Below are 27,328 nucleotides of genomic sequence, written 5' to 3'. Positions count from 1 at the left end.
ATGGTTTAATACCCCAGTTGAAAGAAAAATTGTTCACAGCAAGGCCTGAGGCAGGCAATATGTCTATTCGAGACCTCCTGCCTATCCTGTTACCTATGGAAAACAGAATTAACCAGAAAGACAGCAAACCCAAGGTTATGTACATGGGGAAGCAGAGAGGAAGAGGCAAGTTCAGAAATCATGGCAATCGAGGACCAATTATATGCTACAATTGTAATAGGGAAGGACACATAGCCAAATTCTGCCATCTTCCTGACTGTAGACTGAAAAGGAGTTTAGAGGTACCTCATGCTGATCCCAGTTCTCTGCCAAAAGCAGGGGATCAGGCAAAGGAAAATGGCATGCCAGCATCAATCATGGTTAAATGGTCCTGAGGCCAGAGTAAAAGTATTTTTACAAGAACCCCCCTATCCTGGAGGAGATACAGAATTAACCTGTTTAATCAATACTGGTGCAAGCCAAAGCATTTTTAATATAGAGGACTTACCTCCAGGATTATTATATGCAAATTTTATCTAGGTGTTGGCCTAACCAGGACCTCTACTGATTTGGTTGAGTCCAAGTTACTTAAACTCAGCCTAGGACAGCAAATAGAAATTGTCACTAAAGTGTTAGTTTCAGACACAGTTCCTACCAATCTTTTTGGAGCTGACATTTGAACAAAATTTTAGCAAATATAGACTATATTACTACAGGTGTCCAAGTGGTCAGTAGTCTGTCAGGAGAAGTTTTAATTTCTGCCTGTGGATTATTTTTAATCCAAGACTCCACCAGAATTTGAAGTGATTCCAGTTGATTTATGGACCACCAGCAAATATGATGTAGGTCTGCTGGACAGCACCCCAGTTATGATAAAAATGAAACCAGGGGCCCATCTCCCACGGATTGGACAGTACCCACTGAGTACTGACTATACTAAGACTTTATAATTGTTTTGTCATGAAGTCAATGGATTTTCTGCAGGGCTCCAGCTACATGGAGACAAACAGAGGTCTGTGATGTATGTATCAGCCTCATTAGACCCTGTCATCAAAGGCTATCAAATCCAGTTATACAGTATGCGAGCCACAGCAATTTGCATTTTGCTGATAGACAAAGTAACTGAGCTTGTACTAGATTCTTCTCTGACCCTGTATGTGCCACATGCAGTACAGGATATCACGAATCAAGTAAATATCAGACATGTATCTGCCAGTGGATTTGACATGTACCAGTCTGCTCTTTTTGCGCCATCGAATTTAACAATCAAATCATGTGTTACTTTAAATACAGCTACTCTTCTTCCTATAATTGACGAGGAAGATGCAAGAGATGGTACTGATGTAGAACCTGAGAGTTTTGCTCATGATTCTATTGCTCTGATGAATGTAGAAAGGGCCTCTCTCACACCAGAAAAAGATAAACCTTTATCAGATTGTGACACACACTTATACGTAGATGGTTCCAGATTTTACACTGATGATGGTCAGCCACACACAGGGTTTGCTGTAACCACTACAGACACTATTTTACATCAGGAAGCATTGATATCCCAGATGTCAGCACAGGAAGCGGAGTTGTGTGCTGTTGTCAAAGCATGTCATCTCCTAGGGAATCAAAGGGGAAACGTTTACACTGACAGCAGATATGCATTTGAAATAGCTCACGATTTTGGGCCTATTTGGAAAGCACACCATTTTCTGACAGGGAAGCCAGCTAGACATGCAAAACTCATAGAGGAGCTATTTGAGGCCTTTCAGAAACCAGCAGAAGTTGCCACCTTGAAGGTAAAAGGACATGCAAAGCGAAATGACATGACAGTCAGAGGAAATGCTTTGGCGTACCAAGCGGCAAAGGATGCTGCCCTTATGGCATTTGGTGTCACACCTACTATATGGGTCGCATAGGTAGCAGGGACAGATTCCCCTCATCAAGAGCAGTGGAATATAGAAACTTTAATTCAGTTGCAGAACCGGGCCCCTGATGAAGAGAAGGATAAGTGGATCAAATGTAATGTTACCCAAAATCAGCACGGCCTGTGGAGCACTGACAACAGGTGGTGTCTACCCAGGAATTTGTATCCAGTTTTAGGGTGTTATTGTGGCACTTACTGATTGCTATTGGCTAGCACCTGGATTTAGTGAATTTGCAGGCAGGTTTTGTACTCTGAGTGAGTGACTTGTATAGCGCTACCTATGCAAACTGAATTGCTTCAGGGCACTTCCTTGTCACCAGAGTCCAACTGTGGCTTTGTGTGGTCCTTTACTCTGTAAGGTCCTGACACACTTATAAACACATACAACATTGACATACACATACACATATTAAGACCAATTTTGTTTAGACAAGGTCTAATTAACCTACCAGCATGTCTTTGGAGTGTGGGAGGAAACCCACGCAGGCACAGGGAGAACATGCAAACTCTAGGCAGATGGTGTCGTGGTCGGGATTTGAACCAGCAACCCTATTGCTGCTAGGTGAAAGTGCTAACCACTACACCGCTGTGCTGCTCTGTACAATGCAGGGAGGCCTATCCATGTTCGTCAAAAGAATTCTCCTGAACCAGATTTCCCTTTACAAAGAATTCAAATAGACTACATTCAGATGCCAAGAATAGGCACCTATGAGTACGCTCTAGTGTGTGTTGACATGTTTTCAGGTTGGCTTGAGTGCTGGCCGGTAGCTAAAGCAAATGCAAAAACAACAGCAAAGAAAATTTTGAATTAGTTTGTAGATATGGAGTTCCTGAAACTATTGAGAGTAACAGAGGAACCCATTTTACTGGGGAAGTAATGAAAGAGCTAATAGAAGCCCTTCACATACAGCAAGCTTTCCATGCACCTTATCATCCGCGAAGTAGTGGTAAAGTTGAGAGACTAATGGAATTTTGAAAAACAGATGTACAAAAATTAAAGCAAATACAGGAAAAGGATGGGTGGAAGCTTTGCCATTAGTACGAACTACCACATGGGCTGTCCCCCTATGAGATTTTATTTTCCCAGCAGTTGCAGGCTTCTCACTCTAGTCTGTTAGAATATGTTCAGATTTTGCAAAGAACATTGAATAAAATACATGAAGGAGTTTACAAATCTATTCCTGACCCAGATTGTTTCAGGTATTCACAGAATCCAACCTGGTGACTGGGGGGTGGTCAAGCGACACATCAGAAAGCCGCTAGAACCAAAGTTTGATGGACCACATTTGGTGCTTTTGACAACCCGTTCGGCTGTCAAGTTGGAAAGAAAACCCACCTGGATTCATGCCAGTCACTGCAAGAAAATCCTGAAGTGTTGATATCCTTTGAAATAAAAATTATCTTTCTTTTCCTGTTGTTTGTGAGAACTGAGACAAGGAAAAATAACCCTTTCATCCAAATGTTAAAATTGTATGCAACCCATAGCAACGCTAGTAACTGCTGGGTGTGTTCTCACTTACATCCCCAAACAGGAACAATACCCATGATAGCAACACCTCTCAACTTCACTGATCTAAACAGGACCAGAATAAATGTCTCATACATCGTCTCCACAACTAATTACCACAGATCAGTAACTTTGATAGTTTGAAAACACATATACACTGCACAGATTTGTCTAAACATTGCATGTCCATTTAACACTAAATGTACACAGTTGGGCAATTCAGATTGCACTGGAATAAAGATTGCAGTTTATGGAGGAATTATGGAGGATCCAGAACTAAATAGAACCCTTTATAGTACACTTTAATCACAGTTCCCAACATGTGGAAATATTGGTTACCTGAGATTCTGTGTTATTGCATCTAGTTTTAAAGGAGCAGGTATACCATACATAGAAGGTTATATTATATATGTGGACATAAAGCTTACGCCTGGCTTCCTACTAAAGTTACAGGTACATGGTATAGTTAGCATCTGCTTTGGCTGTTCACAAACTACAGTGCAACCAGGTCAAAGTCCAGAATACCCTTTAGTGTTCAAAAGAGGGCTTGTTCACTGAAGGTGACATGGTATGGTCATAGTTTCCTTCTGGACAGGATGGGGAATTGAAGTAATTAAAAGAAATAATAATTACACTAGAGTTGTAGAGGAGATTATTAACCTTACTACCACTGATATAGGATTATTAAGTGAAGAAATGGCTCAGCTTAAAAAAGTAGTATTAGAGCATAGATTAACGCTAAATTATCTTACTGCAGCTCATGATGGGATGTGTAAGGTATTTCACACTTACTGTTGTATATACATTTCTGATAATGAGGACATTATTAAAGGGCAGATAAGAGAACTACAGAATAAGATCGATGGAACCCCTTTAAAGGGATTAGGAGGTTTTGGTGACGCATAGCAACATGGATACAGAAACAAGGTGCTTACATTGTGAGGTTCCTATTTCTCATATTTGTTATTTACTTCCTCATCAGGCTATTCCTCTGGGTGACTACCCACTGTACTTACAAATGGACCACAAGCCCTGATGAACCGATTATTCTGAGAAAATTAGAAGAGCTTGTCAGGAACCATGAATCAGACAGAAGTACAGTTAAATCGCACTTGTTTAATAATAATAAAAAAAGGTAAACAGAGTAAACGTAGTCAAAACATAGCCAGAGTTCAGGAACCGGAGCAGATAGTCAGACAAGCCAAAACATCAGGGAGTCAGAGATAAGCGTAATAGAACAGCAAGCAGCATCTGGAGCCAGAAGTAATGTCAACCAAGCAAGTCTTTAACAGCAACACCGGAGAGTGTCTCTAGAGTTGTGACCAAGGCAAAGGCAGAGATCATCTGGACTCAACGGCTTAAGTAGGCAGGACTGACGAGCAGGATATCATCAACAGGTGAGTCACTGTGGAAAGATAGAAGCTGGCAATAAGCTGACAGCTGTGTGGCCAGCTTTGAGAAGGAAGGGCTGAGCCCAGCCCTGACAGTACCCCCTCCTCAATGACCCCTCTCCCTTGAAGGACCACCAGGCTTGAGGGGAAAACGCCTATGGAAATCACAGAGGAGAACAGGGGCATGTACATCCGAGGATGAGACCCAAGAGTGTTCCTCGGGACCCTACCCTTTCCAATGCACCAGGTACTGTATGCTCCCACAGAACCTGTGGGAGTCAACAATGGACCATACTTCATACTCCTGGCCACGAGGGAGTATGGCACCAGGTTGAAAGTCAATTGCACAATCATACGACTGGTGTGAAGGCAAACTACTGGCTTGACTATTGTCAAAGACATCGCTAAAATCGCGGTACTCCACCGGCAGGGAGGGGGGTGAATAGGTGCACATGACCTTGGCTGCCTTCTGGAAGCATGTCTAACTGCATTGTGGCGACCAGGAGAGAATCTCAGCACGGAGCCAATCAAAAGAGGGGTTGTGCCTCTGTAACCAAGGATAACCAATAACCAATGGAAACTTCGGTGAGGAAAAAACTTTGAATGGGATTATCTCATGGTGAAGAGCTCCTATGGCCATGGACAATGGTCTCATGAGTCACATGAGCAGGTTGTAGCAGTTTCCCATCAAGAGCCTCAATTGCTGAGTGTCACGAAGTTGCAGTGGAATCGAGCGCTTTGATACAAAGGCAGCATCAATGAACAGGCCTGCAGCCCCAGAGTCGATTAGAGCCTGTATCTCGACGGACGACTCAGACCAAGAAAGGGTAACCGAAAACCAGGGGTTTATCCTTCTGGATAACTGGGGACGAAACAGCGCCACCTAGGGTCTGTCTGTGACAGGACATCAAGGTTTGGGCGTTCCCTGGAGGGGTAGAACAAGACTTCAAAAAGTGACCTGCCTGGCCACAATAAAGGCACAATTTCTCCCTCCTCCAAAGGGTTCTCTCATCCGCAGAGAGACACGTGAAACCGAAGTGCATGGGTACATCTTCAGGGAGGCAAGGGTGGGACAGGAGGCTTACGCAAGTGCTCCTTAAAAGGGAGTCTTTCTCTGAGTCTGGAGTCAATGAGGATGGCAAATGTGATCAACTTCTCCAGCTCAGTGGAGAGCGTCTCTAGAGATGTGACTAAGGCAAAGGCAGAGATCATCTGGACTCAACGGCTTAAGTAAGCAGAACAGACTAGCAGGATAGCATTAACAGGTGAGTCACTGTGGAGAGATAGGAGCTAGTAATTAGCCGACAGCTGAATGGCCAGCTTTGAGAAGGAAGGGCTGAGCCCAGCCCTGACAGAGCTGAACAGGACACCGTCTCTCTCTGTGCCAATGTAGTAAGAGTTACAAGCAATCAGTTGAATGCAACGTGGAGAAGAATGGTGTCAAATAAACAAAAGGAGGGAAATGATGTGGACTTTCACTGTATTGTTCATTTAAGCACAAGAGACTCCATTTTGTTCACGCTGTTGAAATGTGTTCTGTAACCTTCACCTAACACACAGACACATCTTCTGCTAGAATCTCTCTCTGTCTCTATTCCCCCCTCCCCTCTCAAGGTTTTTCCACTGCAATTATTTTAGTCGCTAGCTTTTAATAACAAATTTCTATTTGTTCGTTTTTAATAACATCTCACACCACCCCTTTCTTATCTATGTATAAATTAAAATAACATGTAATAATACATTTTGCACTGAACAGACATTTTTTCCTGCAATTGCAGTATTAACTTTTGTTTTTAGAGTCCCAATCAAAAATAGTTCCTATAACAATGTAAAAAATGAATAGTTTTATATAACGTGGCAACATCCATACATGTTGGAAACCCAACATTAGAGTTGATTTATTCTTTCAAAGCAAACACGCCTTTGCACACTGGAACCGACTAGTATTCAAATGTTTTTCTTCTTCCTCAGTTCCTCACTAGGCTAATGTGACCCCAGTGCTTATGGGGAGGGGTAGAGGAGGGTCAAAGAAGGATGATATGCAGACATCCAATGTCCTCGTTAGGACGCTGGCAGCTAGAAGGTTGTACTGATACACAATAAAAACCTCTGGCTTTGTGTAACTAAAAGGCAGGCTTGATCCATCCACTGACTTAAACACAATTTCTTGGCAATTTTTAGGCATTTTGCCAAGGCACCCCAGAAGAAACCTAAAGGCACCCTAGTTGAAAAAAAAGTCTGTTCTAGGTTATATTATCAATCTGTTACATTATGTTCTTTGAGTACATCCAGTTTAGTACCCAAAAATGTCCCCCCCCCCCCCCTCGTGGCAGCAAACCAATTCCTTTGCTGATTAAGCATTCAATGAGTAATTGCACCCCAACATTGGTCACACTTTTATTTACTGCAAGTTTTCAGACTTTTTCTCAGACTTTTTCCCATGCAAGTCCCTGGAATGTGGAGACCATAAAAAAGGAAATCTAATATCTAGGCAAGGAGTCTCCAAACTATGGCCCCTGGTCCAGATGTGGCCCTTTGCCTGCCTTTATCTGGCCCTTGGGGAACTATTCTTTTCACTGATATAAAGCACTATTCCTCCAACTGACACCAACAGTGGGGTACAATTCCTCCCATTGACACTGGAAATGGGGCACTATTCCTCCCACTAAGACCAACAGTGGGGTACCATTCCTTCTCCTGACATCAATGGTGGGACACTCACTTCACTGTTCCTCTCACTGATACCAAATATGTATTTTTTTTACCCCCACTGACCATGAAGCCTATGGCATATTTTACTCCCACCAATGCCATTGAACTTTCTACGTCCACTGGCCAAAGTCTGTCCCCCCTAAAGTTTGAAGGGCAGTAAACTGACCCTTTGTTTCAAAAGTTTGGAGAACATTGATCTGGACCTTAAAAATACTCATAATATATTGCAGCTTACTAATATTTAGATGAGGTGGTTGACATAATTTTCTTTTTTTTTCTTTATTTTTACCTATAATCCTGCAATTAACAGTTCCCATGTCTGGGTATCTACATTCACTCCTCCAATGTATCTATGGAGGGAACAATGGTTGTCACCCAGGCTGGATCACAAATGCCTGCCTTTGTAAAGCTCTATTAAATGGAAAATGGAGAGATCAATAGTTTACAGATAAAAAAATAACATTGTTTGTTCTTTTAGTTCAGGTCACAGGAAATGGCAAGGACTCTGCATTTCTGTCAAGATCAGCAGGTTTCTTCTGTACGTGCTAAAAATGTTCTTATCCTGGGGAATGGAAGGCAGTACAGCCAACAAATCAAAGGACTGGTAAGCTACAATAAATTACATTTTTGTTCTTGAGTTTAGTTATCCTTTAAATGAAATAAACATACACAAGCCATTACCTTGGCATCTTTCGTGTACGCAAGCAGCTTGTCCTCCTCCTTTGGATGAAAGATGAGGGTCTCCACAGAGAAGGTAATCAAGTGTTTTTGAAAGGTTGTCCCTTCATCGCTGCTTGTGAAAAGGCATTGTTCAGAGACTGAGGAGCTGACAAGAATAATCTGAGAAGAGCGAAAAAAGAAAAACAATATCAGAACATGCCAATTTACAAAAGGAAGTAATTAATGTAATTGCATTGAGCTCTGTATAAATATAAACTTGCTCAACTGTGACTGTTTTACAATGAATCAACATTCTAATAATGACAGCATGCTCTTTGTGTAAAGAAGCTCAGCGTGTGTCTGTGTTTGTGTCAGAGAAGGAAGCTGAGGTGGGTTGTTGAAAGTCCACAAAATGTCTTCTTCAAAGCTGACCGCACATTGCAAGCTGATTTACTTGGAAGCGGTTATAATAACGTTCACTGACGAATATATTTCCATTTCACATTGTTAGGAAAACAAAGGATTCTTACAGATGACCCTATAAAAATGTGGTTTTGAAACTTCATGCAATTATGTTTCTATGCAAATTGAGCAAAATCAACTGTTCTCAGGTTATACTCTCTGCAGATTGAATGTGTGAATTTGAAAAATGCCAAATTATGGTTTCCTATGATAGTTAGCAGTATCTAGTGGCCATAATGCAGTATCTTCCCCATTTCCCCAATTTTGATGGGCGAACAGCTGTATAAATGTTTTTATAAATATGCCCCTTGAAGGCAACCTTTCTTTAGGGAATTATGGAGGCTGCCGCTGCTGATCTCATTGGGGCAATGCTATTTGCGTGGCTTAGGTTACCCTCTATCTACAATATTTTCTGAATTACTGACCTACAACATGTATTCGGATCAGAAAAGTCGGGTCACAAGATCAAGTTACTGTATCTTCCCGGCTTTTAATTTTACTCTGACCTTTCATTTAGAATAATAACGCTCTGCTGACTTTAGAGTCCAAAAGCCAAAGAAGCACCATGAAAGTTTGAAAACAAACCTCTAAAGCAAACTTCTATGCTTTATATACAGGCAATTTGTAAGCACAAGCAGGACTTTTTTTCAGCTGAAACTTGGTGGAACTGAGTTCCACCACCTCTGGCGCAGGCCCTCTGCTCCCTGCTCACCACCATCACTTGTAAACACAGAAGTCCGACTTCTGTGTTTACAAGTGATAGCTTGTCTCCCAATGGCTCCCACAGATTTGATCTCCTGAGCAGCTCCCACTAAATGCTGGATGGGGACAAGGGAAATGCAGGTGCCCAAGGTGCAGTGCAGATGCCGACACCGCCACTGGATGATCTCCCTGCAAGTGAGAGAAGAAGAGCCACCTATAATGTTCAAGGTCATACTAGAACCAGGATGGGTGCTTCAGCTTAATACAGCAACAAAAGTAAGGCATGTAAACGATGGTGGAGTTTTTAAGGTGGGGGGAGAAGAAGAACGCAGTGAAGGGAGGTAACATGCAGAGGTCAAAGCTGAAGAAGGGTAAAGGTGAGATATGAATGAGAAATGCAGAGATAAACAGCTTTGGGAGAAGGCTTAACTATGCATTTTGTATGCAGCACATCCGTAACTCTGCCCGTATCGCAACCCTGAACCTCTGCACTCTCTATGTAATGCACTCCTGTTATTTAATGCCCCTTTAAAACTCTCCCATTTGATCACATCCAGTATTTGATGCAGTTTGGAGGTGGGTGTGAGTATCGAGGGGGGTTTTGGGAGATCATGGCTGAGTTACTGCACCTATTTTCTGAGGGAAAAAAACCCTGAGTAGAAGTATACGTGTCTCAAAACTCAATTTTCACTAGAGTGGGGAAAGATTAGCAACCTCCAACTTCATGTCTCTGTATGTCACGGTATGACACGCTGTCACCAGGTAGGTGAGGGAAAATGTCCTCAATGGCAACACAGAGAAAAATAAAACTTGATAGTTGTTTTAACCCTTCCAAAACTAACAAACATTTTTAGGTTAATATGAGATGAAATATTGAATCAATAGACACCACAGAAACAGCAAATGTACCAACACTGATTACATAATGACCTCATTTTATTATATAACATCTGTCCTGAGGTCACAATGTTGGAGGCAGCACATACAAGTGTTTCTCTTTCATACATTTTGTCATTTAGGTGATCCAATATGTGTGAATTTTGGTATCTTCAGTCTGTTGGAGTTAATTAGAGAAGCTGGAAGAGTCATATCTCTCCTCCAGGATATTTATGAAGTGGGATTTATCCTCTAAATCTCAGATCTCCTTCAGTAGGTCATCGGATATAATTCTCCTAATGTGCTAGATTGCTCAGAGCTTTCACACATTCTACAGACCTTGACCTTCGAAAATGAACTGGCAAGACACACAAAATATCTGTTCAGGGCAAAATCCTTCTCATTTAGCTGAGCAGATGGTTCTAAGTGCAACCAATCATTCTAAAATACATTCCTGTGATATATATAATGTACATGCCAGGTTAATGTGATTTATTATACTTGACTGATTATGATGTTCTGAATGGCACTTTGACTGTGAGCTGTGAGCAGGGCCACTGATAAGGGGGGGCCATCGGTCCTCTTGTATGGGGCCTGAGCACACACATGGGTCTGGACAGGGAGATGGATCGGTGTGGTGTGACAAATACAGAAACGATCCATCCAGCAGCTGAAAGACGATTTCTCTCCCTCCTGTCGGCTTTCAGCTGCTGGATGGATCTGAAAGCAGCGCTGCTTGTTTTCCTCTCATGGAAAACAGAGAGATGTTTCAGGACTGATAGTGGGGGGGAAGGGGCCAGTGAATATGTAATTTACCAGCCCCTTACCAAGGCTTAAAGCACAGGCACCTCTATGAACTACCCTGGGGTCCTAGGTGCATTGGGGGCATTTAAGTTTCCTCCCACCAGTATTCTGGCAACAGTTCCTCTCCCTTTGGCCAACTCTTTTCATACAGTTCAGTTCTGTAATCTCGTGTCCAGCTGCCTTAATGCCTCTCTCCCTCCCCGTCGCGGCGCTGACAGGGAACCGAGCTCAGCACAAAGAGGCATCGGGCAGAGGACAGAGCCTGCGAACACAGTGGGGGGACATCGCAGGATCCCGGGGGGGACAAGGTATGTATACCACACCAGGAACCTGCAAAGCAATCCCGAGTTTGGCTTGGGGCTACCGCTAATGATACTGAAATTTAACCTCAAGCCACACTCTGGAAAGGGAGGTTAAAGTACAGGGGAAGGCCAACTACAAGGGTAAAGTTTGTATTTCCTGATTTCAACTTTAAAGAACAACAAGAAATATTTTTTGGTTTGGATATGGTAGGGATTGGTTAAGACTAGGTATACACTAATACCATAATGCCTCTTTGATTGCTACTGAGTCATACACATATTTTATTAATTTGTTTAATTGTATGTTTAATTGTATGGGTGTGTATATACAGGGGTGGACTGACAACTCATGCCCCCCCCCGGGCAATAGGAGATTATAGGGCCCCCGGGCAATAGGAGAAGATTATGGGGCCCCCAGGCAAAATGAGATTATGGGGCCCCCAGGCAATAGATTATGGGGCCACACAGTATACACACACACACATACAGTATACACACACAGACACACAATATACACACACAGTATACACACATAGAATGCACATACACACACTAAAATAATCTTGGGATTTAAAAAAAAACACAGAATTTTACATACTGTCTCTGGCTTTATTGAGGCTGTCAACCCTAATGGGGCCCCTTAGTGGCATGGGGCTCTCGGGCAGTGCCCGAGTGACCCAATGGTCAGTCCGTCCCTGTGTATATATCTTTGTATGCATATTCTGCACATTAGCTATGACTAAGCACCATGTTTGGTGTGAAACATGTCAACGGCTGTGCAGTTAGTCTGTACATTAGCCTGGATGCTATAATTTTAATCATAATTTTGCAATAAAGTTGAATACTTTGGAGTGCGGCTATCCAGCTACATTTTTTCACTTTGATTCCTGTTGCAAACCGAGACAGCACCCTGTGGGATTGTGGAGACAGCTGCTTTGGGAGAGATCATTACTTTGGAGCGGTAATCTTTTTGTATCATTACGTACTAGCACTAATACTTTTTATCAGGTACTTGCTGACCCCAATCACTGATACCTATTTTTTTGTGCAGTGCGGTGTGCACTGAAGTCACTATGACAAGCCTGGGTTCACACAGCAGCGTTGCTGGAAACTGCATGTGATTCAGACAGGAATTGCACCACATTCCTGTTCAAATCACCTGTGATTCTTTGCAGTGCAATTTGAGCACATTCATTTTTTATGGGCTCAAATTGTACTGTCCCAATTAAATAGATATCTATTTTATGTATCAGAGCATTTGGATGAGTACAAGTACTTGTGTAAATGCTTAGGATCAGCACAGATACCGGTATCAGTGCAACCCTAGTTAAAACCCTTGTCAGGTAGAAGAGAGATTTGTAGATTTCTCTTTATTTCCTGTCCCAAAGACACAATAGAAAGTAAAAAGTAAATCTCTCCAGAGTGAGGGGGAATCCCCTCTACGCCCTTGTACACACGGTCTGAGATTCCGATGGAATGTGTCCTATCGGACCGTTTTGTCGGATATTCTGACTGTGTGTGGTCTCCATCGGACTGTTTCCATCGGAATATTCGACGGACCAACTTTTCCAACTTGCCGGTAAAATCTTCCGACAAAATGCTCCGATCGGACATACTCCGATAATGTGTAGCCTACTCCGACGGACAAAGTGCCACGCATGCTCAGATCAAATTCCTAGACCAAAGCTATTGGCTACTAGCCTGAACGTAGTCCTGTCGTAACGAAATAACGTCATCACGTTACGTACAATCGGATTTTCCGACAACTTTGTCCGACCGTGTGTGTATGCAACAGTTTCGGACAAAATCCGTCGGACAAAATCCAACGGATTTGGTTGTCAGAATGTCCGACCGTGTGTACAAGGGCTTAGACATCTGTTACCAAAATAACTGTCCTCGTCTTAAGATTTCCTCTCCTCTTTCAGAGACAACTGTAAAGCTGTAAATGTATCATTATTTTCTGTCCCTTTTGACACTTAAGTACTAATAGAGAAAGTGAATCTCCACAGAGAAAAAACTGACAGCAATAAAAATCTCAATTACAAAAAATATCCAGCACACTGCCCATGTACCTCAAAAACTGGCCAAATGCAAAAGTGGCCCTAGAAAAAAAAGTAGAAGGCACATAGCACCCACCACAATTGGTGCCCTTATCTGACCACGCTTTTTTAACCACTTGCCGCCTGCCATCTAGCAATATGACGGCGGCAAAGTGGTTGCGATATCCTGACCGGACGTCAAATGACTTCGCCAGGATATAAAGCCTCTGTGCTCCCCCGGGGGCACACATCGCAGTGATCATTGTTGCGGTGTGTCACTGTCACTGATACATCGCAACTCTAATCTAGGTAAAGAGTCTCTGACAAAGACTCTTTACTACATGATCAGCCGTGTCAAATCATGTCTGATCACGATGTAAACAGGAAGAGCCGTTGATCAGCTTTTCCTCACTCGCATCTGACAGATCAGCTGCTCTCCTGACAGGGGGGGTCTGTGCTGATTGTTTATCAGCACAGCCCCCCCTCGGATGCCCGCTCAGGACCACCAGGATGCCACCACTACCACCAGGGATGGCCACCACACTGGACCACTAGGTATGCCACCCGAGACCACCAGGGAAATGCCAATCTGGGCCCAGGCAGCTGCCAATCAGTGCCAAAGTAAAATGCCTGCCAGTGCCAGTGCCACCAGTGATGTCTATCAGTTAAATCTATCAGTGCCAGCCATCAGTGCCCATCAATGCCCATCAGTTCCGCCTTTCAGTGCCAATCAGTGCCCATCAGTGCCGCCTATCAGTGCCGCCTATCAGGGCCCATCGTCAAGGTCCATCAGTGCCGCCTCACTGGTGCCGCCTTATCAGTGCCCATCAGTGCAGCTTATCAATGCCCATCAGTGCCGCCTATCAGTGTCCATTGTCAGTGTCAATCAGTGCCACCTCATCAGCGCCGACTCATTGGTGCCGCCTTATCAGTGCCCATCCCTGAAGGAGAAAATGTATTTATTTACAAAACTTTATAATGAAAACAAAGAAAACCTTTTTTTTTTCTAAATTTTTTTTAATTATTTGTTTAGCAATAAATAAAAACTGCGGAGGTAATCAAATACCACCAAAAGAAAGATTTATTTGTATGAACAAAATGATAAAAATGTATTTTGGGTACAGTGTAGCATGACTGCGCAATTGTCATTTAAAACGTGTCAGCACTGAAAGCTGACAATTGGCTTGGGCAGGAAGGTGCGAAAGTTGAAGTGGTTAATAAAACACCCTTTGAGTAACTATATGACACTATTGGAGCCCCTTCGTTTATATACCACCACCATGGAGGAGAATAGGTGGAGACCCCAGGATGCCATCCAAGTAGGCATTGCCGTGTATCCAGTTCCTAGGTCAGCGTTCATCACAGAGAGACCACCAAAAATAAGAGGAGGCACAGGGATCCCCCATGAAAGATATCTATACCTAATTACAGCACTAAGATGAGAAGCCTGTGAGCACTGAGGTGTCACCCACACCATAAGAAAAGACACCAATCACTTTGAATCACCGATTGGAATGCACAAGGAGTAGATAACGTTTAGTTTAGTTGCACCTGTGGATTCACATTGTTATCACTGGGACTTTTTTACACATTTGTATTTATGTTATCAGTCACTTTACTGGCACTTGAAATTTATGGACATTTAGAAGTATTATCAATTTTATTTTTTTGTTCATGTATTTACTTATGTATTTACTTATGCAGATCATGTTATATATTGTTTAGCATCACACGGTATTGTTGACAGCGCAACATCATCATTATTCATTACACTTTAGAACCACAAATTTGCTTTTCGGTGGTTGTGGCTAGACACGTGCAATTCGTTTAGTTCCAAATTAGTTTTTAACTAATTTTGACAAATTTGTTCATTCTGAAATGTCCGAATTTCCGAATTTTTCAATTTCTGAAATTTTAAATTTCCGAAATCTATAATTTCCGTATTTTTGAATTTCCAAATTTAAAATTTTTCGGAAATTCTAAATTCGGAAATTAGAAAATTAGAAAATTCGAATTCGATAATTTAAAAATTAGAATTTGAAAAGTCAAAATTTCGGAAACTCGGAAGTTTGGAAATTCTAAATTTCGGAAATGAAAAAATTAGAAATTAGGAAATTCGAAGTTTTGGAAATTTGAAAATGTGAAAATTTGGAAATGAGAAAATCAGAAAATAAGAATGAAAATCTGAAAATTCAAAAGAATGAAAATAAGAAAATTAGAAAACCAAAAAATCTGAAATAATAACTAATAATAATTATTACATTATAGGTATTGGAATTTCTTTTAAAATTTGGCTGTTAGTGAACGTAATGAGTACAAATTTATCTGAAGTTTTGAATTATCTGAAATAACGAATGCCGTATCTAAACAAATTAAACAATCTAATAATAATGAATAACAATAATAATAATAAAACCTTATTATTATTTATTATTAATTTGTTCCATTCCATTTGTTTAGATGCAGCATTCGTTATTTGGGATAATTCATAACGTCAGAAAAATTTGTATTCGTTATGCTCACAAATAGCCAAATTTGAAAGGAAATCCCAATACCTATAATTAAATAGTTATTATTAGTTAATTATTATTATTAAACATTTTACTGATTTTCTTTCTTTTTATCCGATTTTTGAATTTCCGAATTTTCAAATTCCAAAAATTAGAAAATTTGGATATTCGAAATTCGGAAATTCGAAATTCGCAAATTTGAAATTTCGCAAATTTGAAATTTCGCAAATTTGAAAATTTGCAAATTTGAAAATTCCAAAATTCCAAAATTCTGAAATTCTGAATTTCTAAAATTCGCAAATTCAGAATTCGGAAGTTTGCAATTTGAAAATTTGATATTCGGAAATTCAAAATTCAGAAATTCAAAATGTGAAAATTTGGAAATGGCAAAATTTGAAAATTCCAAATTCAAAAATGCAAAAATTTGAAAATCCGAATTTTCAGGTTTTTCACAATTCCGAATTTTAGAATTTCCAAAATTTTTGCATTTCTGAAAAAAAGCAGAAAAAGAAAGAAACAAAAACAAAAACTAACATATTTTCTTGTCTGCACATCTAGTTGCGGCAGTCATACTCATTTTTTCCTTTTATTTGTGATAACACAGGAGTACAATTTTAATTAATTTTACTTCCTTATCTGACCACACTTGCATTTTGATCACGGTATATTTATGAGATCCATGGGCAGTATGCTGGCCATTTCTTGTAATTGAGCTATAACGTGGTGTCATCATAAGCTGAGCACTTCAGTAATGGGTGCATGGGTAAGGTGCTGGATGGATTTTCCAGCAATAAAAAAATTGTCAGGGGTTTGACCGTTCCCTACTCTAAAAAAAATCCCTAGAAGTAAATTATAATCCACTAGATAAATCAACATTGCCCATTAGCTCATTGGTGCTCCTAAATATCTGTGTAATCCACACACAACTGACCTTGACTAGTCAGGTGGGTGACCTCCCTTTTTTCTATTGTGGTTGAGGACCACAGCGTGGTCACTATCCTGGCTCAAGCCTTTTCAGAGCAATCTGCAAGGTGTTCAGAAGGTGAAAATGCTGTCTCCCGAATGCCTGATTTTTGGCTGTTTTTTTCCATCTGAAAGGAGATTTTGCATTGAAATAGCATGGTGCTGCAACCTCCAGCTGGTCATTGAATGCAATGGGCAGGTGTGACAGGCACTGCTGCCTGTCAAACACGACATGCCAAGTTAACAGTAGAAAGTAAAGCAGTAAAAATGCAGATCAACAGACTATTTTTACCCACCCCCTGCTGTTTGCATTTACCAAGCTATAGAGTGAACTCTTTGCTCTCCTTTGCTCTAAGCAAGCTCCCAGCGCCTGACAGCATCTAAGATTTACAGAACTGTGAAATGTAATAGAGCTTAATTGGCTCACAGAACATTGCGTCATAGGTTTTTCTCAGAAGCTGCAGGTTTGCTTAAAGACGGATCATTTTTAGCTGCCAAAAGCTTTGTTTTCTGAATTGTTTTTAGGCATTGAAAAATCAAGCTACAGTACCTAAGGTAGGAAAGAATACCATATTAGAGACGGCCGTCAGAGATGCAGAACCAGGGCAGTTAATCAAGTTGATAGGGAGAATACCCCTTGAAACATAATTTTGGAATGGTTTATAATTCAACGCTCCTGTTCCTACACTGGAGAGCATTATTCCTGCTAAGGCTGAAAGGCCGAATGCAGTTCCAGCAGCAACAACCTAACGTGCCGATTTATCTATTTCTGCTGTAAAGCTGACGTTTTATTTGTGATGGTACGCATGGAGGCACACCTCAGATTTTAGTCACAGTTGGAGGAAAGCATTCAAACATGGTTTCTTATACTTCCCATAAAATGAAAACTACGTACGTGACTGGAAATGAAAATCTTCCTTTTTTTACTCGCTCTTTGTTTTACAAGTAAAAAAACGATCAGTCTATCAGAATATTCCTCTCTTGGAGACTCAAGGGACACTTGAGGTCTCCCCGCCACAGTTACCACCTCTGTTCCTAGTGTAAACTAAGAGGAGTGTGCAATTAACCTTTTCCCTTCCCGGCTTAGGCAGTCCACAAGTGCCTACAGTTCTCTAGCATGAGGACCACTATAGTTTGTGTGTCGAAACTTACAGATCCCAGATCTCAACCGTTATCCTTTTTCCCTTCCCTTGGTATAAGCCTATTTCCAAGTGTATCTCCCAAGTCCACACCAGGCTCCTTTAAAAGAATGTTAATTAACTTGTTCAGATCAGCACTATAGCCGAATGACGGCTACAGTGCGGATCTGCTTTGCCGGGAGTATGTCTATTGACGTCCTCCCCTTTCAAAGCTTGCCACACCCCCCAGGATTGGCCCCTTACCACGTGATCAGCTGTTAGCCAATGACAGCTGATCACGTGATGTAAACAGAGGACCGGTAATGTTTTTTTTTTTCTTCTCACGCTGACAGTTTGAAGGGACATCGGTCCCAAAGAGGCAGAGCCTCTGTGCCCATCAGTATCGCCTGCCAGTGCCAGCAGTCAGTGCCCACATTGCCCACCAATGCCCACCAATCAGTACACACAGTGCCCACAGTATATCAGTGCCACCTATCAGTGCTCACAAGTTCCACCTAACAAGGCCCACCAGTGGTGATAATCAGTGCCTCATCAGTGCCACCTAGCAGTGCTGCCTATCAGTGTCACCTACCAGTGCCAATCAGTGCCCATCACTACCACCAATCATTGCCCATCACTGCCGCCTATCAGAGCCCATCACTGCCACCCATCGGTGCCAGCTATCAATGCCATCTATCAGTGCCCTTCAGTGCCACCTATCAATGCCCTTCAATGCCACCCATCAGTGCCCACCTATGCCACCTACCAGTGCCAACCAGTGCTGCCTATTAGAGCCCATCAGTGCCACCTTATTGGTGCCCATCAGTGCCCATCAGTGCAGCCTATCAGTGCGCATCAGTGTAGCCTCACCAGCATATATCAATAAAGGAGAAAAATTACCAAATTGCCTGTTTGTAAAATTTATTAACAAAAATTAAAACTTTTTTTTTTTATCAGATTTTTTACATTTTTTTAACAGAAAATAAAAAACACAGAGGTGATTAAATAGCACCAAAACAAAGCTCTATTTGTGGGAAAAAATATATAAAAAATTAATTTGGGTACAGTGTTGTATGACCGCGCAATTGTCATTCAAAGAGTAACAGCACTAAAAGCTGAAAATTGGTCTGGGCAGGAGGGGGGTTTAGGTGCCCAGTAAGCAAGTGGTTAAAGATTAATTGCAGGCACGGTGTATTTTGACATTGTTACATTGCTTCTGCTTGGACCAGTATAATTGTGTACTATATATACTGGCTTAATGCATTGTGATGCAGCCTGCTCAGCATGGGTGCCAATCAGAGAATGATTTGGATTTTCTAAATTAACTTCAAAGTGTTCTCTGATAGGATAAGGTGGAGACTGTGATTTCACTGCCCTGCCTCTCCACCTCATCTAATCAAAAATGCAATTCCTTCTTCTGAATGGTGCCTGTACTGAGCAGCTGACCTTTTGTATTCACAATGCTTCAGGCCAGCTGCCATGTACACGACCTGGAGGCACGTTGAGATCCCTGGAGTAGTGGTGTTTACTTCAATGATCTCCAGCTTCCTGGGGCATTGGCCAGGTATGATATATATATATATATATATATATATATATATATATATATATATAGATAGATAGATAGATAGATATATAGTCCCATTGGTATAAGCTGTACCAATGTAACTGGCAAAATTATACAATGCCTGAGATTCTTCTTTAACTGAGGAACTAGGGTGGGTATTTTCTGCCATACAGGGTAGTGGCAGCACAATGCCTAAACAAGTTAATAAAGTTCATAACTTTGCAGAGAGAAATAGCGAGAGAAGAGACCTCAGCCCGGGGAGTGGGTCACAGAATTCCTGATATTCTCAGAGGGGATCTCAGCCTTGCCTCCCCACACAGAATAAGACCATACGCTTCCCCACTCCCCCTATTTGTGATGGAGTGTAGCAATGAAACGTCTGAAGACTACATCTTGGCATTGGGTGGGTACAATACAGACAATAGGGAAAAATACATTGTTCCCAGACTGATGACTGCATAACTTCACTAACTGGCAGCAAAAACATATGGGCACTGAACAGGGACTTCTTGTGATGACTAGGGGGCTCCACTTCAGTAATAACCCTGTAATCTTGGATGTTCTTGCTCATCTTATGGTGTTTCAATGTATCCTGCTGCTTTGCCCAATATGTAAAATTAATGAAAAATCCTTAGCAATACCCTCACCAGGTATGCTGGACTGAGAGAGTGAAGATAGAAAAGGTTGTCCAGTAGTTTAAGGGCTCACTCACACCATGTCTGTTGAGCTGCAGCCATCTGCAAAAAACAACGCAGGCTCAACACACGGGCATATAGAAAACAATTGTTTTCTATGTACCCTGTTTACACCGTAATACTGCACTAAGGTGGATTATGTTGCATTCTGCAGTTGTTCTGCAATATTAAGCAACATTACATGTCACCCCACCGCAACACATTGTGGTGCATAGAGTTGAATGAAGTGAAAAAAAAGTCTCATTGTGCATCCCTTGATCACATGAACATTAAGAATACACAAGCATGTTCCACCTCACTGTAGTTTAAATCCAGATAGGACAGAGAGAAGTTTCTCAGCAGGAAATGAGTGGCAAGAGGCTGACTGCTGCGAACAAAGAAAATCTAGTAAAGATTCAAAATCAACATGTTGGAACCTACACAGACCTGAGGACAATCGCAAGGAACCAGCACTGCCCGGTGGGGGAACAGGAGTAAGTAAAATTCACCTATATACCCACACTATACCCACAAGTCTCTTCTCTTTCAGCACCTATATGGAGCATCAGGGGAGAAAGGGGTGGAGGGCATGTCATTAACCCCTTACAAGTCTCTACTATACTGCTCAGCACAGAATTTACACAGGGTATAGCCAAATGTATGGAGTGACAGAGCAGCAAGGTGAAGGTAAGAGTCAGTGGGTTTGGGGGGGGGGGGGGGGCAGACCATCATAAACCATGGTCTTCACAATAAATAATAAATAATGAAATAACATTGTCCCTCTAGCTCTATACTGTTTGACCAGCCCCACTAACAGAAACCACAGTATAATAGTCTGGTTGTGGCGGATCCAAATAGATAGTGGCACGTGCAAACCTGAAGCCCACCAAAAGATCCACCAAACTTCTGTTTGTCATAGGCCTGCTCCTGGCCAATAAATAAAACCTACTTGACAGGCAGGTTGATACACATTGACACTTTTTCCCATCCTGTGTGGTGCCTTGTTAGATATTACACCCCCCTTTCATGTCAAACACAATTGCAAAAAGTGCATGATGAGCTTTGCTTTAAGAATTAAAATCAGACGTGAGTTTCTACAAAAGATGAGGTTTTTAAACTGGACACAACATATTTGAAAAGTATGTGAATAGGCATTTTTTTTCTTTAGCATTTATTACTCTTCTATACCATTTCAATTGTGTAGAGTCATTTATCTATTTATCTATGGTTGCCATGTGCGTAACTCATGGATTTTTCTGTAATACCTGACCATTTCTTAGCCCCAGTGTGGGCGATTTACATGCTTGCTTTGGATTCTCCACACTGAGTTGTAAAACCAATACACATATTGAAACAGAAAAGTATCGGGAAGTTCCATTTATTTTCAAACTACATAGGCTGTTCTAGCACAGACTTAATTATTTAAATGATGTCAAGAGACAATGTTAGAATGAGAACTATCCAACATTAACAAACCTGGCACAAAGTGGTATTAATGTCGATTTAGTAAAAACCTTTAGAGGATTGGTGTAAAAATGGATACATTGAGACAAATGAAGAAGCCTTCCACATAATTAAAAGTAAATTAAAAGCTCTCTGCATAACTCAAGAGCAAAAAAGGACTCTTTGTCTTGCTTTGAAGAAATTACCTGAGAAAAAATGTGCGTAAAAAGGACATAGGCGATTACTAAGACAAATGAAAATAACACATCACAGCAATTTGTGGGCTACAATGACTTCTGGAGATAAATACGTGGATCCAGATTACCTCCTGGCAGAATATAAGCTTTATTTAATAGCATGGTGCAAAGAGCACTGATGTACTAGTAACCATAACAACTAGCTTGTTTAGTATAGTTGGAGTAATGAAGTTGATTTTTTTGACTGGTTGCTACAGTTACACACATCATTGTGATTTTTTGTATTAAAGAGTAACTCTAGTCTAAAACAAACATTTTTGAGAGCTGCGAAGATATGTATCTATAATTTATTACTAATCACATCTCACTTTCTGAAGCTGTGTAGAGTCTACTAATATGCAAATGAGCTAAGCCCCTGAACCGGGCAACTAAAATTTGTTTTGTCTGTGGCCACCTTTGTATAAATGCATACATGCAGTTATAAGTACTGACCTGCCCCCCTTTTTTCCTGCAGTGGCTTATCTGACAGACAACAGATTTGAAGGAGACGGCTGATTCTAAACTGCAACTTATCTTGGCTGTGAGCACTTTACTGAGACAAGCAACGGCAAGAGGAAAACAGAGGCTGACATGTACCCTATCCCTCTTTATTCCTCTTGCCATTGCTTGTCTAGGGAAGGTGTTAACAGCCCACAAAAGCTGCAGCTATGAACCAGCTGTCCTCTTCATAACTGCTGTAGGATTGGGCATAGCAGGAGGGTAGGTGGGTGGTCAGGTCAGACTTCATATCTAGGGTTAGAAAACACTTATGCCGCGTACACACGATCGGATTATCCAGCGGACTTGGTCACTGATATTTCGCAAGCCCCGTCACCTGGTATGGATTTAAAGGGGAACCCCTACTCCAAAAAAACAACTTGGGGGTCCCCCCAAAGTCCATAGCAGACCCTTATCCGAGCACGCAGCCCGGCCGGTCAGGAAAGGGGGTGGGGACGAGCGAGTGCCCCCCCTACTGAGCCCTACCAAGCCGTGTTCCCTCAACATGGGGGGGTGCTTTGGGGAAGGGGGCCCTGTGGCCCCCCAAAGCACCTTGTCCCCATGTTGATGAGGACAAGGGCCTCTTCCCAGCAACCCTGGCCATTGGTTGTTGGGGTCTGCAGACGGGGGGCTTATCAGAATCCGGGAGCCCCCTTTAATAAGGGGACCCCCAGATTCCGGCCCCCTACCCTATGTGAATGAGTATGGGGTATGATGTACCCTACCCATTCAACTGGGGAAAAAATTTACATAAGAAAACACAACACAGGTTTTTAAAGTACTTTATTAGACAGCTCCGGGGGTCTTCTTCCGTCTTCGGGGGTCTTCTTGCCGGACTCCTCCGCTATCTTCTGCTCTTTTGCTAGCTCTTTTACTAGCACAGGAGCCCGGCTTTCTCCTTCATCGCCGCCGCCATCCGGGGGTCTTCTTCCGACTTCGGGGGTCTTGTCCCGCTCTTCGGGGGTCTTGTCCCGCTCTTTGGTTCTTCCAGCTCTTTAACAAGCATTGGCCCGGTCTTGTCGTCACCGCCATGTGTGGGCAAGTCCGTTCATTTCAAAAGTCAAAAGAAAAGTCCAGGCGTGTGTGGGCAGGTCCGCTCGTTCAGAAAGTCCAGCGGACCTCCACTGCAAAGTCCGGCGGGTTGTCCGCCGGACAGTCTGATCATGTGTACACGGCTATAGAAACATCAAAGTGCTACGTTTACTTTGTGCCACAAGGGACTTCATTGTAATTTTTTTTTAATGAGTCCTTAACTATTACCAATCTCTTTTTCTGTCCTTAGCTCTACTACAGTGAGCCTGTTCTCTGCTTGGAATACATTTGGGCATGCAGGGCTTCTCCAGTCCCAACACTGTGTGTGATCATGTCACTACAGCAAGCCAACTCTTCCACCTAGCATTCCATCTGAGGAAGTAATCGCAGAAGCCTGTGTCAGTATCTATAGAAAAGAAACAGGTAAGTATTTACTAGCCTGGAGAGAAACAAAAGTGAAGTTTCACTTTAACATCCCTGAGAGTCAGCAGAAGCCATGATAAAACTTGGGAGGACAATATTGTTGCCCATGCCAAATATCCTAAAGCCCTACTCCAGATGTTCAGCTACATTTGCTTCCTTAGTGGATTGATTGCAAATTGCAATCTCAATGTGGGACTTACAGTATATATATCACAAATATTTGTGTACCATGTATTTTATTGGCAGTTTTCACATCAAAGTTCTTTGGTACATTGTCATTTGTAAAGATCCTGCATGGAGCACCTTGAAAGTGTTTGGATTACAACACACGCTACATAGACATTATTGGCATTGCATATAAAATAGACTATGCATGTCTCTTGTTAAATAATGCTACACATACTATACACTCAGCATGGATAACTGGTGCAGAAAACATATTTAATGCATAGAAAATAATTTAAAAAAGTGTACCATGAAGCACAAATAATCCACCTAATAAGCGCTATATTAACATGTGGTTTCTAAGTGGAGAACCACAGAAATGTAAATGGCTTCTTATGGGATGCAGAACAGACACCAGTACTCTGCAGAGAAGAGAATTTAGGCAATAGAAAAAGCAAAATACACTGAAATGTATTTGTTTGAATTTTTTTTTTTTGTTGGTATTTACAAACCCCCTACAATTAAGCAGTACTTTATATATTGTAGATTCACGTCAGTCCCTGCCCTCAAGGATCTCACACTCCGAGGTCACTTTTTCATACACACATACTAGGGCCTAAGCTACCAATGTATCTTTGGAGTGTGGGAAGCAATTTAAGTACCCAGAGAAATCTATGCAAGCACAGGGCGTATATGCAAACTAGATGCAGGTAGTGTCCTAATTGGGCTTTGAACCTAGGAACCCAATACTGAAAGGCAGAAGAGCAAACAACTTAGCTACTGTGCAGAAACATTACACTACACAGACTGCCTGGACCATCAGCAAATCAATTTCATTTATTTTTTATTTTTTGCTGTGTGCAAAGCCCTTCCATGTGGACCTAACACTAAAAGCTTGTTAAAAGTTGGGGCAGCTGCCATTTTGTTTAGCTTTCTGGAATTGGTGTGGGAACACACTGGACACCTTCAGCTGGCATTGGGATTTGTTGAATGTCTGGTGTGTCCCTGCGAAGAAGAATGGGCTGCCTCTAGGTATACCTGCCCTCAATTTATCCATTGTTTTATAGGCTCCAACACAGAGACTCTGATAGTCTAGTTAGGACCACAATATGCAGAAGGACCTCTACGAGGCAGTGTGACTTCCACATATCCACTGTGTTTGCAAATGTTATGCCACTACAATGCAAACTATTAGAAGTAATTTATTTTATTGTATATTTGTTTTGCTGGCTTGCTGGTAGATCGAGGGAGATGTTGTAGCTGCGGTTACTGGGTTTGAGGTAACTGTAAGCCCCTCTGCAAGTTTGGAGTAATCTGTAAGTCCATCTGTCATGTTCATTTTTATAACATTGCAGTTTTTTTTATATATACCTGGGCCCCTTGACTGCATAGGCTATTTTCTGAAAAAAGTGAACTTAGCCTTTAATCATGATAGTGCCAATCTTTTCACTTCACAGTAAGCTTTTAAGGACACAAGGAATTTTACAGCACTCAAATAGAGTAGAAATATGCAACTTTATAAGTGATGTAATTGCACTTAGGCTGAAATAAGAGTGGGCCTTACATTGTCTTCTAACCCAACCCTTTTATTCCTGATGGCCTTTTTTATTTGACTTCCTTCACTTATATCCCCAAACATGCTGCTCACTGTAAAAACTTGGCCACCCAGCTGCCTTTTAATATATTTTTTTCTTTTTGCTACCTCCTGAGAAGGAATTATTACCATCTGTTTGCTTAAATTTAGGTCTGTCATCACATCACATTTTTCGTCTGTGACAACTGTAAAAAACTATTACTGAGGTCCCTGGGACATGATGTAGAAATGCAGAGGTACCATTGTTATCATGCAAATATATACATAGCAAATCAACCCTGGATGGCAAGTCTAATAAGACTCATGACTGGCTTGAGCTGTGAGACTGTTTTGCCCTCAGGAGGAATCTACTCTGATTGATTAAACCTCCCTGTAATATATGATGAAATGATCAGAATTTAACGACATCTAAGTTGCACAATTTGCCTCTCTATAGAAAAGATCAGTAGGAGCTTGGTGCACAAGATGCGGTCTCTGCGGGTTTTGCTCAAGATTCTGTTCTCGATAATTAATAGGCTAGCTATTTAGGTAGCTAAAAGTAATTTCCAATTATTTTATTATTTTGGAATCTGAATTGAACAGATATCAACATATTAGGATCATCAAAAGTTGCCTTATATTATAGAGTTAATAATAAAATTTAGAGAAATATATGCAAAGGCTTCAGCACTTAATATATTTGGAAATTCCATTACTTTGGAGGGAGTCAGTGTTTTCCTACACACAGAAGTTTCATAAAAGGAAAATATTCTTAACTCATTTTTTTTTAATAATTCAATCTTTATTAAACATTTTTTACTTATTACAATTAACATTTACATGGCATATCCCCATCAAAAAAGAAAAAGGAGAGTAACAATTCTCACCTTATAAATATACATCGACCACGGTGTTTGGCTCCTGCCCACTTCCACACCCCTCCCCAAAATGTACCAAAAAAATAAAAAATAAAATTATGATATGTATACTGTGCCACTCCCTTAATCTTTGAGTGTTTTATGTCTCTTGTGTATTATGCCCCTTGTAAATCTTCAAGTGTTTGTACCCCCTGTGAACAAAACAAAACAAAAACAATTCTACAAGTGTTTGTGTACTATTTTTATTCTGCCGTATATAAAGATGCCTACCCTTTTGTGTCCTTATGTGAATGTAAATAAATCTATATGAATTTGAATCTTCAGTTATTTGTGCTCCTTGTATATTGTTAGTTAATACCTCCCCTCCCCACCCCATCGTCTTTCCCTCCCTCTCCTCTCTCCCCTCCCATCTCCCTTAATAGAATATAAAACGTATATTAATGTGGAAAATAAAATAAAAAAACCGGGGGGGGGTAAGCAGATACCACCGGGGGAGCCCCCCCCCCCCCCCGCCATCACAATACACCACATAATCACCTATTTACATTAATAGACTTTATTTAAAAAAACAATAATTAAAAAAGAATTGTTATGGATCGTTCCTCATTTTCTTCCCATTGTCAGATTTCCCTTTTAGAGTCTTTCCCGGTTTTTGGCAATAACTTATATGTCTATTTCCTGGGCGTGGTTTTCCCATTCTGCTCATATTTTTTCAAATTTGTGCTGTTTTTTTCTGGTCTTGTAAACCCACCTTTCTGCCTCCCTTATTTCTTCCACCTCCCTTTTCCATTCTCCTAATGTGGGGCCTGTGGCCTGTTTCCAGTGTCTGGATACTATCCTCTTTGCCGCATTTAATAAGTATGGTATTGCACTATTTTTATATGCTCTTATGGTACCCA

The 27,328-nt window shown here is 41.4% G+C and overlaps 1 protein-coding gene across 2 annotated transcripts in view; it reads right to left on the bottom strand.

Moving 5' to 3' along the window:
• The window catches only part of SORCS2 (sortilin related VPS10 domain containing receptor 2), a 1,283,650-nt gene that overhangs the window by 379,580 nt on the left and 876,742 nt on the right, over positions 1 to 27,328 (bottom strand). For both annotated transcript variants that reach the window (XM_077477839.1, XM_077477840.1), the window contains exon 4: positions 8,186 to 8,344. In XM_077477839.1, the coding sequence (XP_077333965.1) occupies positions 8,186 to 8,344 (159 nt within the window). The remainder of the gene's footprint in view (positions 1 to 8,185; positions 8,345 to 27,328) is intronic.

This window comes from Lithobates pipiens, unplaced genomic scaffold (genome assembly GCF_037356315.1).
Source record: "Lithobates pipiens isolate NorthernLeopardFrog02 unplaced genomic scaffold, aLitPip1_a1.2 Scaffold_13, whole genome shotgun sequence".
Classification (NCBI taxonomy): domain Eukaryota; kingdom Metazoa; phylum Chordata; class Amphibia; order Anura; family Ranidae; genus Lithobates; species Lithobates pipiens.
The sequence above is the reverse complement of the archived record's forward strand: the minus strand, read 5'-3'. Positions and strand labels throughout refer to the sequence as shown.